At 41.3% G+C, this 21,129-nt stretch overlaps 1 protein-coding gene across 2 annotated transcripts in view; it reads right to left on the minus strand.

The window, feature by feature from the left end:
- CAMK4 (calcium/calmodulin dependent protein kinase IV) overlaps nucleotides 1-21,129 on the minus strand; it is an 83,613-nt gene that overhangs the window by 6,491 nt on the left and 55,993 nt on the right. For both annotated transcript variants that reach the window (XM_028747882.2, XM_028747883.2), the window contains 5 exons: nucleotides 8,385-8,475; nucleotides 8,028-8,102; nucleotides 5,411-5,486; nucleotides 2,502-2,628; nucleotides 1,298-1,450 (listed from right to left, as the gene is read on the minus strand). In XM_028747882.2, coding sequence (XP_028603715.2) covers nucleotides 1,298-1,450; nucleotides 2,502-2,628; nucleotides 5,411-5,486; nucleotides 8,028-8,102; nucleotides 8,385-8,475 — 522 coding nt within the window. The remainder of the gene's footprint in view (nucleotides 1-1,297; nucleotides 1,451-2,501; nucleotides 2,629-5,410; nucleotides 5,487-8,027; nucleotides 8,103-8,384; nucleotides 8,476-21,129) is intronic.

A 21,129-nucleotide genomic window follows, 5' to 3' on the forward strand; every position in this document is an offset into this window, starting at 1 on the left:
CGGGTCACGTGGCCAGCGTGACAAGCTGCATCTGGCGAGCCAGCGCAGCACACAGAACGCCGTTTACCTTCCCGCTAGTAAGCGGTCCCTATTTATCTACTTGCACCTGGGGGTGCTTTCGAACTGCTAGGTTGGCAGGTGCTGGGACCGAGCGACAGGAGCGCACCCCGCCGCGGGGATTCGAACCGCCGACCTTTCGATCGGCAAGTCCTAGGCGCTGAGGCTTTAACCCACAGCGCCACCCGCGTCCCAGCATGGTCTAATGAAGGAGAATATTTTGCTGAAAGCCAAAGTTACCGAGACACCAGCCTGTTTCTGCTAAGACTGGGTGATATGCAGTTGTGCACATATAGAGTAGGTTTTAAGGGAATGAGCATGTTTTTTCCACACATTTCCACCTTTTTAGGTATTCTTTAGAGCAGCCCCTCCTTACCTTTTTCTAAGTGTGTCACTATGAGGGATGGGGGAGAAATACCACTTTATAGTGGTAAAGATAAAGGTAAAGTGTCCCCTGACCATTAGGTCCAGTCATGACCGACTCTGGGGTTGCGGCACTCATCTCGCTTTATTGGCCGAGGGAGCCGGCATATAGCCGGTCATGTGGCCAGCATGACTAAGCCGCTTCTGGTGAACCAGAGCAGCGCACGGAAACGCCGTTTGCCTTCCTGCCGGAGCAGTACCTATTTATCTACTTGCACTTCATGCTTTCGAACTGCTAGGTTGGCAGGAACAGGAACAGAGCAACGGGAGATCACCCCTTTGCGGGGATTCGAACCGCTGACCTTCTGATTGGCAAGTCCTAGGTTCTGTGGTTTAACCCACAGCGCCACCCGCGTCCCTTTTTTATAGTGGTACCTCGGGTTAAAAACTTAATTTGTTCTGGAGGTCCGTTCTTAACCTGAAACTGTTCTTAACCTGAAGCACCACTTTAGCTAATGGGGCCTCCCACTGCCGCCGCACCGCCACTGCACAATTTCTGTTCTCATCCTGAAGCAAAGTTCTTAACCTGAGGTACTATTTCTGGGTTAGCAGAGTCTGTAACCTGAAGTGTCTGTAACCTGAAGCGTCTGTAACCCGAGGTACCACTGTACATTTAAAGGGCAAACCTACTTCTCACTCTCCAAAGCAATACACAAACCAAAAGATAGCCACACTTCTCTGAAGTTCACACATCGGTGAAAATAGACGCAAGTGTGGTGCTACGTAGAGGAGCCCTTGTGCTGTCTTCCGTTAACAAAGCGAGTTACTTGAAACCATCCAAAAGTAAACAATAACACCCCACCCCCCTGAAACATACCTTAAGTTTACGTCGAGCATTGAATTCTTGGAGTTTCTTTTGGGCTGTATCCATGTGAGCGAAATTGGCTGCCTTGCCTGTGACCCAAGGGTGTTGTAAGGCTTTAAATGTGGTGAGACGTTTCTTGGGGTCAAGCACAATTAACTTCTTAACCTGCATAATAAGATGATTTAAAAGTAAGGGGGGAAATGCATTCCTCGGAAAGCTTGTAGGCTCCAGCCTAAGGATATATGCACAATTTCATATGCTAGCAACTTGCTACCCAACCAATATCCACTTCTAGCATCAAACAACTGCTTAGAAGCAACGTTAGAGTAAACCTGGTGTGAGTTATATGTGTGCACATATATGTGTACATATATTATTTATGATTATTTATTGCATTTATATCCCCCATTTTTTTCTCCAAGGAGCTCAAGGTTGTGTACATATTCTTCTGCTCATCTTTCAAACACCACGGCAACCCTATGAGGTAGGTTAAGCTAAGAGGCAGTGACTGGCCCAAAGTCACCCAAGGTAGCTGAGAGGGGATTTGAACCCTGGTCTTCCAGCTCCTAGTCCAACACTCTAACCCACAGCTGACAACTTTTCCCTTTTTTAAAGGGAAATTCCCTTACTCCGAATAGGATTCCTCGCAAGAAAAGGGAAAAGTTGACAGCTATGCTCTAATCACTGGGTAGAAACATCCAGTGAATGCATGGATAGAAACTCTTGATGCACATTATCCCTCCCCCTCAAAAAAGGAGATGGAAAGGAGTCAGCCAAGCTTGTTGCCAGCTGAATCATCATATGAACTGGGCCAGTAATGTGCTAAAAGTGCATCTGAACAATATCAAGATTCAAAACTTTCAGGCTATAATTTTACTGGGTGAAATCCAATGTCACACAAGCAGATTTCTGCTGATGCAATGAGACTTCTCCTCGCTTTTCTGTCTCCTGCAGCCCCATGGATCCCACCTCTGAATCTGTTCCATAGGGTCCACCAACCCTCCACAGATTTTGACGGTACGTGGGGGCTGCAGAGGTAAGGTTAGGAAGTAGAAGTGCCATTGCATTGGTGGAAGTCTATTCTTATCATGCACAGACACTGTGGGGATATAACCTATAATGAATATACATAAAGTAGATTCCACATGTATAGTACAATGCTGATTATCCTGATAAAATTATGCTGATGGTAAATGGCAGAATTAACTGAACATACCAAATCCTTGGCATTTAGAGACACATCATCCCACCAGGGTGAAACGAAATCATATTCACAGTTCAGGATCCTTTTGAACATGTACTGGTCTCCTCTTTCATCGTAGAACGGCTCAAAACCACAGAGTCTAAAGGCAAGCAATAAACAAACTTGTTACATCATTATCAGTGAGATAGCTCAACCACGTCGATCAGCTTTAGCTTCCTTGACACAAAGAGCATGTTATGTCTGCAAAATACGGAGGAATGTGTAACCTCTGTAGTACTCTACCTTGCCCTGCATGTGCCCACTTGACCCCTTCAATCAGCGAAATTGGTACTGCTACACATCATGCCACATAATATCTGTTCAGCGTTTGTAAGAACTCAGTCGTTTAGTGTGGCAGCATCTACACTTTGGAACTCTTTGCCTATTGAGATCAAGCAGGCAGCTTCGCTGTACTCTTGCTGGCACCTGCTGAAAACATCCCTGCTTATACAAGCCCACACAGATGCTTAGGAAGTTGAGGTAATTTTAAACTGTTTTAGCATTTTAACTTTTGTATATTTTAAAGTAGGCTTGTAAATTTCTCTTGATTTTACTGTTCTGTGCTTTGTAAACTGCTCTGAGGGTTTGTTTTTACAGTCAAGGGGTGTATTAGTTTTTAGAAATAAATAATATTGGACGTGGAATTCATATCATGTTTAAAAGTCTTCATTACCAAGAGTCAAATGCAAGTGTGTACTGTAAGGAACATCAGATAGAATGGCCCTTCTCAGACTGTAGGGGCAGTAGTCACATGTTCATCTCCCCATAAAATTTCCCCATGCCTGTAGGTTAAACCACAGAGCCTAGGACTTGCTGATCAGAAGGTCGGCGGTTCAAACCCCCATGACGGGGTGATCTCCCATTGCTCAGTCCCTGCTCTTGCCAACCTAGCAGTTCGAAAGCACGTCAAAGTGCAAGTAGATAAATAGGTACCACTCCAGCGGAAAGGTAAATGGCATTTCCGTGCGCTGCTCTGGTTCGCCAGAAGCGGCTTAGTCATGCTGGCCACATGACCCAGAAGCTGTACACCGGGCTCCCTCAGCCAGTAAAGCGAGATGAGCGCCGCAACCCCAGGTCACGACTGGACCTAATGGTCAGGGGTCCCTTTACCTTTACCTAAAAGAATAGAGGAATAAATCCTAGACCAGCTTCTTCCTGCTACAGCAGATTTCCACATATGTTCTTATACGCTACTCTATTCAGCCAATGGCTCACAGGATCAGGCCATAAGAGATTAACAGAGCACCTAGGATTTTGCAGCAGGTATGAAGGATTTTAAATCTATTTTTCTTCACAACATTTGGGAGGATTAAAAAGTATCTAGGCAATTTGAAACCTAAGCATATCTCATACTGGGCTGTAGGTGGAAGCAAAGTAGCATTAGAAATATTCTATTCTGAGGCTGACACAGCAGAAAACCTGGTAGGTATCAAGGCTGCCATCTATTGGTTTCTATGAGAAGAAAAGGATGTAGCAACACCTGGGTCTAAATAGTTCAGTTGAAGAGTGGGATATAAACAGTCTTAACAGATAGATAAATAGTTGGATAGATCTGGAGGGCGACAGTTTCCCCATTGCTGTTCTAATGGCACGTCTAGGTTTACAAAATTGCAGCCACGAACACTAAAAGAAGGATCACCATTGCTGCAATGGGGGCTGCCTTCTCTGTAGATAAAAATTGGCTCTATCCAGTGCTATTTTTCTAGAAAAAGAGGTGCCGGAACTCACCAGGAACACCTCCCTCGTTCTCTTGGAATGGCAATGGCATTGAGACTGAGTTCCATCAAATTCCGGCTGGAAAAAAAGTCCTGGTTCTATCATAGTTAACAAGGCAGAGGGTCTTCTCGGCAGTGGCGCCCTCCCTGTGAAACACCCTCCCATCACCAGATGTCAGGGAGATAAAGAATTACACAACTTTTAGAAAACATTTGAAGGCAGCCCTGTTCAGGGAAGTTATTAATGCCTGACATTTTATTATTTTTTATAATTTGCTGGAAAGCCACCCAGAGTGGCTGGGGGAACCCAGCCAGATGGGCGGGGTATAAACAATAAAATTATTATTATTATTACTCAGATTTAACAAAAGCAGCCACAATACAAATATCATCTCCACTACAATTAAAGACCCAATGCAAAAAGGGGTTTCCAAAAAATTATTTAAGCTATCTTGAAGAACAGCCCACCTCTCACTCTGGTGACCTAAACTCCTAGGTCTTTCTGAGGGGGCATTCCTTTCAATAGGTTCCCTATTCTCCTGGGAGAGCACTGGGAACTTACTTCTCAACTTCTCCCACAAACATGAGGCAAATTGGATGACACTCTCACCCTACTTCCAACCCAAGGGGGTGACAATCTTTAATACTACACCTTCATGGCTGCCTGTATTGGCTAAAGGACAATGTTGATATCAGAGCAGAGTATCATAAGAGTGGACAAGAGTAGCGTGTACTGCAATCGTACCCATGTTAATTTGGAAGTTTTTACTGTGTTTAATAAGGTTTCCTCCTGCGTAAAGTGCATAAACTGCAGCCAAAAATTAAATCCCAATTGACTCATGATCAGTGTGAGGGAAGCCGCTGTTTCCAGTTAAAGATCAGTGGCTATTCCAGTTAAACATAACAGCTATCCATGAAAAAAAAGAGTAATTAGAAGGAGAAGCGTGCCAAAAGACTTCAATTTTCAACAAATGAGGGGCAGTACAAATTTTTTAATGTACAGTTTGAACCATCTTCCAAACACATTTCCGAATACAAAATCTGGTGGCTAGAAAACAAACTACTTCAGTAAGGCAAAAGATTTATACAATCTGAAGAGAAAGCAAGCAAACTAATAAATGAATCACATTTGCTTATATATATAGGGTAATTTTTAGCCAAACTCACAGGATGTAAGTGATTATTCCCAAGGACCACATGTCCACTTCTGGGCCATAGGCACAGCCTCGCAGTATTTCCGGTGCTGCAGATTATAAAAATCTTGTCAATAAAACAAAATTTTAATGTAGAAAGAAATAACAGTGAAACAGAGCAGTGGCCAGCAGGGATGGGCCCAATGCAGAGGCAGTGGCAAGAAAAAGCAAAATTCTAGAAACCTAGAATTCCTATGTGAGAGAGTGAAAAAGAAAGAAAATAAATAAAGCAGCTTAAGTTCAGCAAAGGTAGACCAATTTCTTTACTGAAATATGCGCATTAATTGTGCATTCATATGTGCTAGGAGAATGTGTTTCAGGAAAGAGATATAGTGAAGCTATTCAGAATGAATATTATTAAACTATTATTCTTAGGTAATATTATTATCATATGAAGTGAAGCCTCTCTAGAAGCACAGAAGAAAGCACAGCCCCCTCTCAAGCAATTGTCTCCTGCACTTCAATTGCTTATATTGTGAGACCTTTCGTTACAACCCTTAATAAAAAAAGAATAAAAAAAAGAAATATGGACCATGAAATCTGACTCTACAGCTGTGTACTGTATATACTTTATATTTAAAGCACATTCAAAGCACATCCTTTCCCTCAAAGAATTCTAGGTACTGTTGTTTGGTAAGGGTTGCTGAGAATTATAACTCTTTGTAATTACAATGTCCTGTTCAATTGTCTAGTTCCATGTTTGGCAAAAGGGAAAGAGCGAAAAACATTTGGTTCCAGACTCTAATGGAATGTCCCCCAAAATAGGTTCAATCTATTTTAGTCAAGGGATAAGACTGCTTTTTAAAAAAACTAGCAGCAACCCCTTTTTCTTTTCCCCTCATTCAGGATGCAGTCCTACACACTCTTGCTGGTAAGTAAGTGCCAGGAAGCTCAATGGGACTTAGTTTTGAGTAGGGATGCATGGGATCCCACTGTTAATTATTCATACTTTTAATTTCCTTTCAGATTTTGAAAAGTGAGTTTGTATTCCTTGCATGTCTTAATCAGTGCATTATCTGAGATGTCAGACCTTGGCTCATTACACATAATGTGCTCAAAAAGTGATAATCTATTATTTCCATTTTGTGGTTGACTTGCCTTGCTACCCTCAGGCAATGCATGACTATTCTTGGAAGTTAATTATTCATGGACAAGTAACACCACCATTTCTCATTGCATGTGGTTGTTTCAAATTTTCCCATTTGGAATCCTGCTTTTGTCTGGACATTGTTTTGCTGCGTTTATAATTTCTGAATCCCTTACCCTTTATTTACATCTATTATTAAAAGCCCAAGGCTGGTGGTGTGTTGAAACAAACAGATTTATTTCTTCCTATCAAAATGCAACATAATCTAAGCTAATGTTTTAAATATTTACAGGGCAATCTTAAGATTGGGAAGGGAGGAGGATGACTCCATGGTGAAAAAACTACCACTTCCTAAGCTGGCAGTGGCCAGGGCAGAAAGTGTGGATGAATTTTCTGCAGACATCCGCCCCAATCTGACTTTTTAAATTCCTCTTCTCACTGATACCGATGGCAGGGGAAATAACTAGCTCCAGGGCTGGTGTACATCTTTCAGATTTTCTGGGGTGTCAAAGGAACAAAGAGACTTTGGATCCTGTGGATTCAAAGCTCTTCTGATACCCTTCCAGAACATTCTGTTTTGGGGCCACCACCTACAGAACACTGCCACTGCTAAAGGGCCTCCACCCAGGGCTCAAGACATTTTGCTGCCTGAGGCAGAGCAGCAAACGGCACCCCCTTCAGTCAAGGTGCATACTACTTAAAAGCCAGTCAAGATATTTTGGCATCTTGAGGCAGAAAATACCACAGGGCAGAGGTGCTGAATTCTGCTCAACATGGGGTGTGTGTGTCTTGTCATGTGGAGGGGAGGCCCAGCAGGGCCCAGCCCCATATACTTTGTGGGGACTGAGCTGTCCTCAGCCTCATAGAGTTGGCACGTATACCACAGCCACCTCTTAATCTCCTTTGCAGGAAAAAACCTCAGTAATAAGAAATGAATTAACTAGTCATTTGCTGTCATTTCATGACACTCAGAACCAACTGCCTGACTTGGCTGCCTCACCCTGCCTGTCAGTAAGGCCACAGCTTCCAGTGGCCTTCATTTGGGACTTTAGGAATGCTCACCTAACGTTACCTCAAACAGAAATACCATTAATTTTCCTAAAATGCCTTGTCCTTTGTACTTAATGCCACCTTCTACACTTTACCATTTGTGCATTTAACACCCTTAAATGTGCCTTTAACACTGTTCATTCCATGTTAGTAATATTCATTTTGTGATTTATGTTGACAGAAGTCGTGATAAAGAAAATGCAGTAAAGAACGGTAATATTCTTGTTTATCAGTCATAATGTGTATCAGTCATAAATGATGCCCCAAATGGAGGGAAATAGCCAAAACCCTTTACAGGGCCCCCTGTCAACTGTGCCTTTTTAAAGTGATGCTACAAGTTATTTCAGTGGGTCCAATCTGAATAAAACTTAGGTGACTACCACCCTAAGCATTTAAGGCAACTGAATACAAATAAATAGATACCTAACATACTGTAAGCAATAAAGGAACATACCACAGTACCCTGGAGTCCCACAGACTGTTTTCATGGTCACTTGATCTGCAACAATCTTGGAAAGTCCAAAATCAGCTGTTACATATAAACCAGAAAGGATTCATTATTTGTTATTATCATTATTTTATATTTCTTGCGCGATACCGTGGAATGAAATGAACGTAATATTTCGTCATTTGGAAATGTTTTACTAATCAACTAACAATCAAACACTAATCAAATTACTCCTCGTATAAGGTACAGGAGTGAAACTTTCTGGTGGGTGAATACATCCAATCCTAAATTCATGGAATGCAAAGTTGTTGCACTACAACACCAACACGCAAACCAAAACTGGTACAGAAGAACAGTATTTACCTATTTTTAAAGACGCATCTGGAGCTGGCGTTGCATACAGTAGATTTTCTGGTTTCAAATCACGGTGAACAATTCCATTGGCATGTAGATACTTGGGAGGAATAAGTGGAAACGCACAATTTTAAACTTGAATTTGTGATGAGTATTTCTCCCCCACCCTCCATAACACTGTGCATTTAGAGTTCTACAATTCCAACAGCAAACGAACCAATTATTTGAAAAAGAAAATTCTATCTCAAGACATTTGAATGCAAATTGTAACCTCAAGAGGAAACGGAAAATAATCACTTTTTATATAGCAAAAATGTATCGGGTGTGGTGTTGTTTTTTTTTAAAGTTCTTTTAGAAATTACAATGGTAAATGGTAGCCATAGTTTTCTGTGTCTGCACAAGATGTAGCTACAGTAGCGGCCACAATTGTGGAAACTTTTTGGGGAAAGTGTATTTCCGAGGTTTGATGGTTCATAACACCTGATTGGCTCTCTAAACACTCCTGCTCATTGGCTACATTCAAGTAAAGGAAAGTTACTGCATATCAGCCTAAGCAAGTTGTGCTTCCTTTTTCTAGTTATTTGGCTATAACTTTTGATAGAATACAGATAACTGAACAAACTTTGTTGCTTTACATTCTTCATTAAATTATCTTTCCATTGATATATAATTTTATGGCATTACTCCCCCCAAAAGTGGTGTTATGAGCCATCAAACTTCAGAAATACACTTTCCCCAAAAGGTTTCCACAATTTTGGCCACTAGTGTACATTTCTAGCCTTGGTAATGGACTAGATGAGAGCCAACGAACTGAAGCTCAATCCAGATAAGACTGAAGCAGTGTTAGGAGGTGGTTCCCTATACAGGATGGATGGGAGGTGGCCTGCTCTTGATGGAGTTACACTCCCTCTGAAGGAGCGGGTACATAGATTGTGGGTACTCCTGCGTCCATTGCTGTTGCTTCAGACTCAAGTGGCCTTGGGTGGCATGGATTGCCTTCCATGAATTTCGGCTGGTGACCCAGCTGCACCCCATCAGAACAGGGATGGTCTAACTTCTGCTAACTATGCTCTGGTAACCTCTAAGTTAGATTACTGCAACATATTATATGTTGGGCTACCTCTGAGGACAGTTCAGAAACTTTAGCTGGTGCAGAATTCAGTGGTCAGGTTACTCACCGGAGCAAGATGGTTTGATCAAAATAAAGTGAAGAAATATCTAGCCTATTCCTGCATTCAGATATCATTATAAATCATGATTTATCACTATGGGAATGAGATGTACTGAGTCTTGGGGCCATGTGTTTCACCCTTCTCCAGCGTGGGTGCAAGAAAGGCTTCATAAACTTTTGCTTCCATTTTTTTAATTAACTGCAGCTCATCGTTTTGTCGGAACCCAACAAACGGGGGTTAATTTTAACGTGGTTTGTTTGAAACTTCAAATCATGGTTTGTTTCAAATCTTGGATTGCATCAAGAAATGATAGTTAGGATTAACTGTAGTTCAGGGTTTCTCAATAATGCTGAACTGTGATTAGTAAAAAACAACAACCAGAAATGAAAAATTCCAATCTCCACACCAAAAAAGGAGAGGCGTTGGTGGGGGCAGGGAAGTTTGAAACATGCAAACCTCAGACATGTTTCTGCTTGTTCCTGTGGTTTATTGACATTTGAACAAGCATGATTGCTCTGTGCAAAAATACAATTAGATTTTCTCATTTCAGAAGCTCCTGGTGATTTATAAGCATTGTTTATTTAAGCTGCAGTCACAAACCCTATTACCTGTTAATAAATTCTAGCAATAACATGGCTGTAATAACTATGTGTTTCATAGGGAGTTTTGATGTAATGGCTTCATGAACTGCAGCCAAAATGAATGCAGTAACATTATAAAAAAGAACTTTAAGGAGATAACAAGAAAGTAGATCAAAATATATTCTGTTATAAAAAAAACAATATATATTTTAGTGTAATTACATTGATCTTGCTTTCTAACCATTCCTCTGTCATCTGCTATATATTTTGGAAAGTGACTTGTCAATTTGTCCATCCTTCTGTTCTCTATGGTGTTTCTAAAAGAGCACATTCCCCAATATCAACTATCTCAGACCATTATGATCAGCAGGTGAAGCCTTGGTGGTGACTCATGACAATTTCTTTGCCACGCCTTTTCAGTGGCAGATACTGACTGTGGAATGCCTTTCTTTCTGACGTGTGTCTATCTTTCTCATTGTTGATTTTTCAGGAAGACCTTCAAAACATTCCTGTTATACTTAGGCATTTGATGGCTGAAAGTCATTGTTCTTGGCAAAACTCAGATCGCCAGCTGAGAAAATGTTCTAACTGTTTTTTAGAATGAACTGTTTTTATGTTTTAAATTGTGGTGGTTTTTTTAGTGCCTTATTTTACTTATTATTGATGTGCCACCTTGGGCTTCTTCAGGAGGATTGAATAAATAATTAAAATCAATCTTTCCCCCCCCCTTTTTTTGAAAATTAAATGAATAAATAATAAGTAAAGAATCTGATTGCACTGTTAACACTCTAAATCACTGTCTTTACTCCACGACTCTAAAAACATTTAAGCATGGCAGATTTGTCTAATCTAGTATTCCATGAATGGTACCTTTCCATGGTAGTTAACTGCATTACATTTTTTAAAAAACTAGTTTATTCTGTAATATGAACTTTTAAAAATGTGTGCATGCCATACATATGAATGATTGGAATAAAGCAAAATCTTCAGCTGGAAAAGAAATTAATTTGCCAGACTTACATCAAGTCCTAAATATATTACTTGGAATTAAGTTGCACACATTTTCAACGTAGGTTACACTGAAGTAATACAATGCAAGTTAAGAATTGCTTCCATTATGAAAATGAGGTCAAAAAAACAGAAGCTACAGGTTTAGTCTCTCTATAATAGATGTAACCTGCTTTGGAAGGGAAGGGGGAAGTGGAATCTAAAATGACACATGAATAAAATGATGTGTTTTCTGCTAGTGAATGCTAGGTGATTTCTGACTGCTTCTGAATGCAAGGGAATAATTCACATCACACCAAGTGTTAGCAAATTTGACAGCCTTATTAAAGTCCTCTGGGTTTTTTTTGGATGACTAATGCTACAAGGTTAGAATTTTAAGTAGTTGTGAGCCTAGAATACTAACTATAAGAAGATGTTGACTTTTTTGGATGTGGATTTCTGCTGGACCTGTGAACATGTGAACATGGCATGTTGATCAAGATAATTTAGTAAAACACCTATGTTTATTTATTCAAGGCAAGCGTATGCATGCATTAATGTTTCTCTCTGTTGAACCTCACAAAGCAGTTCACATTTAAAAGAATAAGCATCAATAAAATGTATATAAAGGGGGGGAAGCATGGTATTCAACTGAGCTTTAATCAAACTACCGTATTTTTTCGTGTATAAGGCACCCCCATGTATAAGATGCCTCCTATTTTTGGGGACTCCGAATTAAGAAAACACCCCTCAACACTACCCATGTATAAGACAAGCCCCAATTTTAAACCTATTTTTTTGGTAAAATAACCTCTAGTCTTACACACAGAAAAATATGGTAAACCTATTGAAAATAGCACACCTAATTTAGGCTGTGTACACACTATACCTTTAAAGCACATTTGAAGCACATTGTTTCCCTCAAAAAACTCTGGGGACTGTAGCTCAAACCTCACAGGATCACAACTCCCAGCAATGCTTAACAAACTGCAATGCCCATTATTCTTGTGGGAGAGACAAAAGGAATGAAAGAGATTAGGCTAGATTCAGTTATGTCCACCTGAAAAGAAGTGGGAAGGTGAAATATCTGCCTAAAAGAAGCAGGATGCCATTCTATTTCCACCCCATTTTTAACGTAGCTTCTGTTAATACTGTTTCTTGCTTCTTCTGACCTCTTGCTCAATCTCTGCATTTGGATGTGAGGGTGATCTGACTGCGACATCTGTCACTCCATTGAGTGCCAGGGTTGATTCAACTGATCTGGCTGGCTAGGCGGGTGTCCCCTCCCTCTCTCACCAGTTCATGTGCGTCCCTCCCGAAGCTGCATACTTGGTGGAAGAGGACGACCATCCCAGATAGAAGGAGTGTACCGTTCTTCGGTCAAATCTCTGCATTTACTTGAGTTAGCCCTGCCCCTAATTTCCACCCTGTCTTGCTTTTCCTCTTGTCTGATCTTTTCTCTCTTTTGCTTTCATTTTAACCTACAACATGACACTCTTCTTGTCTCTGTCCCTTTCCCCTCCGCTAAAACCCACTGCTCCCACCATTCATCTCTTTTATCTATAATCTCTATCTTCTGTCACTAAGGTGCATCTGAGTTTCCATTGGGCAAATGAATTTTCTTCACGAAACATGACTGATGTACCCAAAGGAAATTAATGACTTGCTGAGCACTTCGCCACACAAAGCTTTTCCTTCTCGCTACTGCAAAGAGCTACTTTTCTAAATCTGTAGAGAGTCCTCTCTGCTTTTGACAGTTGCATCTTCTCTGATTTCTTGATGCATCATGATGGTTGAACGGCAAATGCTTCTTAAGAATGAAAAGTATCGTATTTCCATTTCTTGCAGTTTTTCCAGAGGTACTGTCAGGGCAGAATGTTTGGGACTTCATGGCCCTTTAACTCCCTTGTCACTAGCTTAATGTAATCAACTAGGCAAGCAAAGTTCCCATCTTCCACTTACAAATCACTGCAATACTGATCTGGCAGGGTTGATGGAAATCTCAGTTTTGCCTCACTTCTCTCATGTTAGTGAAAGATTTCTTAGATGGTACAATTTTTAAACAAAATCTTTATCAATTCACCAATGTCATTATGCAGCTTTCAAACGCTCCATTTTATAGTGCAGTGAGAGAATTAAATCAGAGGCTCCAAAATAAGGATGAAGAAGGCAGACATTATAAAGTATGGCGAAACTGCTGCATTCTGACTTTGTTTCCAGGGCAGTCAGGATGGCTGTCTTCATTCTAATACAGTAGTACCTCGGGTTACATACGCTTCAAGTTACATACGCTTCAGGTTACAGACTCAGCTAACCCAGAAATAGTGCTTCAGGTTAAGAACTTTGCTTCAAGATGAGAACAGATATTGTGCTCCGGCGGCATGGCAGCAGCAGGAGGCCCCATTAGCTAAAGTGGTGCTTCAGGTTAAGAACGGTTTCAGGTTAAAAACGGACCTCCGGAACGAATTAAGTACTTAACCCGAGGTACCACTGTATAACATTGGTTATTTGATTTCATGATAGGATTCCATTCATCAAACCATACTTTTGAATTACAGATATATTCCCCTAAGGTGGAAGGCAGATTTGAAATATACATTAGGACAGCATTATTAAATCATTATAATCACAATTAGAGTGCAGGTTACCTAGAAGCAGAAGCTAGCCTTTGGGAAGTTAACGGGGCTAAGGTTAAAATGATATTTTAATTCTGAGATGCCTGGTATTTTCAAGGAAGAATCTTGCAAGAATATTTGAAAAGCAGCAGATTGTGGACTGCTAATTGTGGGAAATGAATCCACTAATAAATTATGTAAGGAGTACACCTTGTATCCATGGGGAATATGCCTCTGGATGAAAACACGGCTGTTAAAAGTAGCCCTCGTTTTTCAAAACAACCTACTATGACTGCGTCATTTCAAAAACAGCAGCTAGAAATCTAATTACTCTGTACTATTAGACACACAATACACACACACTTGTCCTGCTGAGCTGCACAGCATGGCAGCTTGCTGAAAACCAAGGATTGTATTCAAGTAAGTTTTACTTAGAGTAGACCCATTGAGATTAGTAAGCACAGCAAAGTTAGGTCCATAATTTCAGTGGGTCTACTCTCAGTAAAACTTACTTGAATACCACCCTAAATGAAGGGAGAATATGCAGTATATTCTTATGGGTTTGTGGGTGCTAGATATTTGTAAATTCCTGCAAGCAGTAAGTGATAGAATTTAATCAAGGTTCAGTGTGTTAAAACTCTAGGTGTCAGACCTGTGTGTATTAGGCTGTGCTGGACATGTCTAATCCTATAATTAAGCCAAGTGTTAAAAGCTAATGAAGCTAGGCTAAGCTTCTTGTGTTGAAGTGATAGCCTAGGGATGGGCTATTAACAACAAATGATCAAGGGACTCTGTCTGAGATGGCAAATGGATGGGCCTCCTCTCTCCCTCAAAGCCAAAGCTTAGAGAGGTTAGAATGAGGTGTTATGTGACTGGGTGACACAAAGCAGCATGCAGAGCACAATGTTGGATCTCTCTTCGGATTCTAGGCTACACCTATGGAGGAAGCAAGATGCTATTGGAGTGCTAATGCTATGAACCCCTCCATAGTAGGTTCAGGCTGTATATATGTGTACATAAGCCATATATCATAAAGACACCACTGTCTCTGCTATGCCTCATTTCCAAAAGGAAACAGGGACCCTGGGCAAGTGTGCCTGGAACTCCTGGAATCTCATATCACTGTGGCAACAATATATTGAGAGAGGTGCATGCAACATGGATAAAATATAACACACATGCATCCCAATGGAGTTTTGCAATAAATGTCTAGTTGTCAAAGTCAAGTATTGGGCTTCAGTTACATTTTTTAACTTCTAAAAGTTTGTTTAGAGCTGCCATACATCCGGATTTTCCAAGATATTACTGGGATTTCAAAGGCAGAATTGATGTCCACGGGAAATTTCTGAAAGGCAGCGCTTCGTCCTGGATCTCAGGCAAGTTAAGCGAGAAATTGTGGGTTGTTTGGCATTTTTGTAAAACACACACACACACTTTTGGGTTTGTCTAAAAAAAATCTGAAAAACTTGGGGGGGGTTCTTTTAAAAGTTCAAAAGTTTCCTAAAAAAAAAGAGATCAACAGGACATGAGTGCAAGCTCCTGGTTTTTACTTTTTGAAATATGGCAACCCTAAGATTGTTTATTTAACATATTTGATGAGCTACTGTAGGTCTTGTCCTATGAAACTACAAGAGGTAAAAGCCAACCTTGAATCAATGGTAGGAGTAAAGAGCTGGATTCAGGGAACATCAAAATAAGCAAGTAACCAGTCAGGGAGCCAAAGCACCATCAGGGTATGGCTTTTAGAATAAGCTATGTATTTATGTTTTGGAATTTGTATTCTATCTAGACCACTGCAACTTTCTCCTAGGGGGTTTCACAGTATATCTGCTGTATCTCTGCTCTGCTGTTGAATCAGAACGTTACGGCTACAGTCAGCTGTCCTCTTCACCCCTGTTTACAAATTTCACCTCTATATATTCCAGCGCTTGTGATACAAGTCACTTTCTCATGGCAAAATATCCAGGCCTGGACATGTAAAATTAGTGTTAGTGCTGTCTTGCATGGACTGCTGCACAGTTGCACTCCTCATTTGTCATTCATTTCATGCACAGAAGCAAGTGAGAGGATGAGCTTCGCTGGGAATTTAAAATGATCGTAGGCAAATAGTCGTGAGACCTAATCTGACAGGACTGGGTTGTCCAAACAGTTTTCATTCTGCTTCTTCCTCTGCAGAAGTCAAGAATCCTTTAAGATTAGTGTCCCACTTTGTAAACAATGAAAGCTTCGTACATTTCGGTCTGTATGTTAGCAATAGCTGTGAGAAGAGGTGAAGGTAGTTTGACAGACCCTCCGTTGCCCTGGATGTATTTTCTACTCTAAAAACAAAGTTTCCTTATTTCAGATCAGATTATTTCCTTCCCTAGCCTGGGATGGGGAATCCTTTCGGCTCCACAAACAAGATTCTTATCAGGACCAGCCTTGTGGCCACGTTTGGCAGGTGCGCTGGGCTGGATGAGCGTTTGGCAGGTGGGCTGGGTGCAGACCTGGGAGGGCAGGCACAAAAATCATGCCTTTCCACTCTGATTTGAAGTGGCTAGGAACCTGCCCACCAGTCTGTGCACTCCCTTTTAGACTTTCAAGTCCATGGTATCTCCCAGTATAGCTCCTTGCCAAGGGTGTAAGGGATGGAGGGGAGGGTCAATGTAGCTCCTTCTCAGGGGCGCAAGGGATCCTAGGTACACCTCTACACATGCACGAAAATACATGGATGCATTTTCCTCTACCCTGTTGCATTTGTATTTTTGCAGATTAATATACAAAGCTGGAGAGCAAAGGAATTTGTTATACAAAGCAATAAGGCACCAATATTTCTCTGAAATTGCCAGTGGTTTCTTGCTCTTTATGAGAATGGCAGACTTTAATTTAGCTTGTACACAATGGCTCCGAATTACCAAAAGTACTAGTACAAAAGAAAATGCCCGATAGGAAGGAAAGAGTAATTTAAAATACATAACCATTAATAAAACATTGTATCTGAGTTGAATAACTCATAAATATAAAGCAGCTTTTTTGGAATACCAAGTCAAGTGCACTGAACTCAAAGGGTTTCAGAACTGCAGTCTTTGCTTTCACAGATGAAAGGCTTCCTGAGGATATGACAGTATCTGCAGTGTTACAAAGGATGTTCATTTAAAATCGATTTGATGCTGGCTCATATCTAAAGGCAGACCACAACAGAGCTGGCACAATGCTGTCTGCAGCAGGATGTAGAGTCAACAGAACTTGAGATTTAACCTTGCATGTCTATAGTTAGAGCACCAAGTCCTAGCTTATTCGAGAATGCTGGCTAAATCAGCATTACTGAATTTTCAGGTGCACAGAGGTACCCTTTTTGGTATATTTGTATGTTGGCAAGGATAGTTTTCATTACTGTGTAGGTGTGCTTCATTTTCAAGTGGACCCGCAGAAAATACCCGTATAATTTCCTCAAAACAGAAATGGTTCTAACGCTGTTAACAATTCCACATGTTTTGTGTATTTTAGTGCCTATCAACTGCTGTCAAATTCAGCCAGGAAATTCTCAGCTGGGCAGAGCAGCAATGACATTACTACTAACTGTTCCCGCTGACTAGAGCTCAAGTAATCCCTGGGCACCACAGAGAGCTCCATAAGCTGAAACACCAAGGATGACAACTAAAGTGCAGGTAGAGAAATAACTGGGCGAAAATAACTAAGCAGGTCTAGATTAGGCTTTTGAGCATACTGAGCAGCCATGGTGGTGTGATCAATGAAATGATTATGGTTCTTCACTGTTGCATCAATGAAATGTTGGTCACTAGAGCTTTTCTGGGTAATTCTGAGTCTTAGGATATCTGGGGACAATGGAACTAGTACATAGCCCTCATGGTGAATGGCTACTAATGCTGGCTGTGTACTGCCTCTGAATAGTACGGGCGAGTCCTTTAAAAGAGGCCCTGTGGTTTCAGAGTACACATGTTCCATGGAGCCTCTTTTAAAAGACTCACACTGTATTTGCTGGGGATTGCAGCTGGGAGAGTACTATTGCATCCATGTCCTGCACCCACTCTTCTAAGGGCTCTTCTTAGGTTCTTATGGACTACTCAGCTGAGCAATCACTCAGTGATCTGTTGTGACATGTTAACAAAACACTTTGTGAATAAAATTTATTGCATCTTGCTTTGAACAGCCTGCTGGTTGCAGAGCAGTTTAGTGAAGTGTCATGGGCCTTGTATTAGCACAATTCCTTCGATATGTTTTGTTTGCTATGGACACATTCCGGAAGGTATTAGGTTGATGACCTACAAACTCTAAAACTTTGTCCATCATGTCTAATTATAGCTTGCCAGAAGAGAATGACCATCTCTGGTAATAGGGCTCTCTGTGAAGACCCTTGGTTTCTCAGTGGAGTTCTTCCCAACTTCCTGATTCTACAGCATTTTTTATAGCACCCAGTTCCTCCAACCTTAGGTCTTGAGTTCTGCTTTTCCTCTGGGCCAAACTGATTTTCCAATTTCTTTAAACACAGTTGCAAAGTTTTGCAACTGACCTTTGTTTTACGGAGGGGGAAAAAAAAAGGATATTTGGAAGTTGCAATGAAATAAAGTTTCATATTCGACAGTAAGTTGGTTGTCATTCAACTGTATTTCATGTCTGACAGCATTTGATAGACAACATGCAATGATAATTAGTAGTTGACGGCTTCATGAGATTTCGCATGTTTTGATTTTGACAGGTTTCAGTCAGGAAAATCTGTTAAGGCTAAAAGCATTTTGATTCAAATTGCTGAGCTAAGTGTTTCACATTCAAAAATGAATCTGGATTCTCCATTCAAAATCTGGATAGATATATTGGAAAGTTCATTTTTGAAATCCTAAAATTAATTTTAATGTTTGGTTCAGACCTAATTTTAACAGTTGATATATTTGAGGAGCTGCCTTTATTTGAGCTGGACTTAGGGTCTACAATCCAGTAATATTTATCCTAACTGGCAGTATCTTTTAAAGGGCTGAGCTACTTCAGCTGGAGAAACTAGTCATGAACCTGGGACCTTATACATGTGCACTGCCACAAAAATTTGCCTCCTCCCTGCTCTAGTGTATAAAAGGTAAAGGTAAAGGTACCCCTGCCCGTACGGGCCAGTCTTGACAGACTCTGGGGTTGTGCGCCCATCTCACTCAAGAGGCCGGGGGCCAGCGCTGTCCGGAGACACTTCCGGGTCACATGGCCAGCGTGACAAAGCTGCATCTGGCGAGCCAGAGTCGCACACGGAAACGCCGTTTACCTTCCCGCCAGTAAGCGGTCCCTATTTATCTACTTGCACCCGGGGGTGCTTTCGAACTGCTAGGTTGGCAGGCGCTGGGACCGAGCAGCGGGAGCGCACCCGGCCACGGGGATTCGAACCGCCGACCTTTCGATCGGCAAGCCCTAGGCGCTGAGGCTTTTACCCACAGCGCCACCCGCGTCCCCCTCTCTAGTGTATAGTTAGCACAAAAAAAGTTTTTTTTTTAATCTAGTGTATAGTTAGCACAAAAAACTATTTGTCTATTTCATTATTATTATTTTTAAAAAGCAAGCTAAGATGTGTGTGTTTAAAGTATTCATATGATATAGGTGACCCAACTCTATGATTCTATTACAGTTCAGGAAAAACAAATTAAGACTACATACTGCAATGTTTATGTGCTAATCGTCCATACTAATATTTATGTCCATACTTCATTATAGAATAAAAGCAAAGGCAAAACAAATCAAAATTGACTCCTGACAATAAATTACTGACCAGAGCACTCAATATTTCATGAAACAAACACTGCCAAAAGTTCAATTTCTGAATGGACACTGAATAATTGCCCAATTTTTCTCATGAATTTAAAACCACTGGAAGAAGGCAGAGTTCTAGGAACCCTACTTCGGTTCCCCAGGTTGATGAATGTGAGTTCTCCTTTTATAGTTTACTTCATTTATCAGTTTTTGAAAGGGGTTCTTAATAGACACAAACAACAGAAAAATAAAAGCCCTTCTACTATTATTTAAACTTTGTCCTAAAGGTAAACTTTTGAGTAATGTTTTTATGGGGGATGGCGTGTACTGTTTTCCTATACATTTGCTAAAGGACATGAAATAATCATCCAGAGCCTTTTAAAAAGTGGTTAGAAGAAGAAAGCATGGTTCGTTTAACATAGGTAGGCTTTGTTTAAAAGGGTAAAGGGACCCCTGACTATTAGGTCCAGTCGTGGCCGACTCTGGAGTTGTGGCGCTCATCTTGCTTTATTGGCCGAGGGAGCCGGCGTACAGCTTCCGGGTCATGTGGCCAGCATGACTAAGCCGCTTCTGGCGAACCAGAGCAGCGCACAGAAACGCTGTTGACCTTCCCGCCAGAGCGGTACCTATTTATCTACTTGCACTTTAACGTGCTTTCGAACTGCTAGGTTGGCAGGAGCAGGAACCAAGCAACAGGAGCTCACCCCATCGCAGGGATTCGAACCGCCAACCTTCTGATCTGCAAGTCCTAGGCTCTGTGGTTTAACCCACAGTGCTTTGTTCATTTCCACATAAAAGCACAATGCACATAACATAGCATTGTGACTGGGGCTTATTTTACCCTAGAACTTCTAATTGTATGAATTGTTATATGAATCCCAAGGTCAATCAACATCCTGGATCATATCTACTGTAGAAAATTATGTCCCACAAATCATTTTAACTAGGGTTTAGGGAGGGTGACATGCTAATCCATTCCTGCCAGCTGTGTGATACATCTAGAAAAGCTCACTGTGTGGAATTACCTGCCAAGGAGACTCCTGGATATTCTATAACCTGGATGTTCAACTTGGGAGTCAGGTGCACTGGCAGAAAATGGGAATGAGAATAATTCTTTCGGACATAAAAGACATGCACATAAGCATGATGAGCTACAGGGAACTGGGGCATGCAGCCAAAGCAGAATTGAACTTCACCTCCTCCCCGTCAGCTGTCACCCACCCATTGGAAGAATGTCAGCTGATTGACAGGTGGGCGTGGTTTTTTGGGGGGTGTACCCTCAAGGGCTAAACTGAGACTCCTGGTGGGCCAGGACTGGCCTGTGGCATGTTGGTTCCCCATTGCCTAAGCCACAGTGGGGGCTCTGGGGTCCAAGAGCCCTAAGTCAGATCTTTCAGAGCCTGCACTCCTGGTGAACCAATCACCTCCACATGGACACATAGGCTGATCTACCAATGTATGTGGTAACACATCTTGAGGGAACTTCTAGGCTCCAAGCCTGGTAGAACAAAAACCTTAAATCCTCTCTTTTTTGGAGCCACTTGCTCACTTATAGCACTCCCAGGGGCTGCAACTACCAGCATGAATTGTTCCACCATACTGCATTGGTTCCTTGGTTTAAGGTCAGACAAAAACACCCAGCAAACTTCATGTTGAGTGAGAATTTGAACTTCTG

The sequence above is a fragment of the Podarcis muralis genome, chromosome 11 (genome assembly GCF_964188315.1).
Source record: "Podarcis muralis chromosome 11, rPodMur119.hap1.1, whole genome shotgun sequence".
Taxonomy (NCBI): Eukaryota; Metazoa; Chordata; class Lepidosauria; order Squamata; family Lacertidae; genus Podarcis; species Podarcis muralis.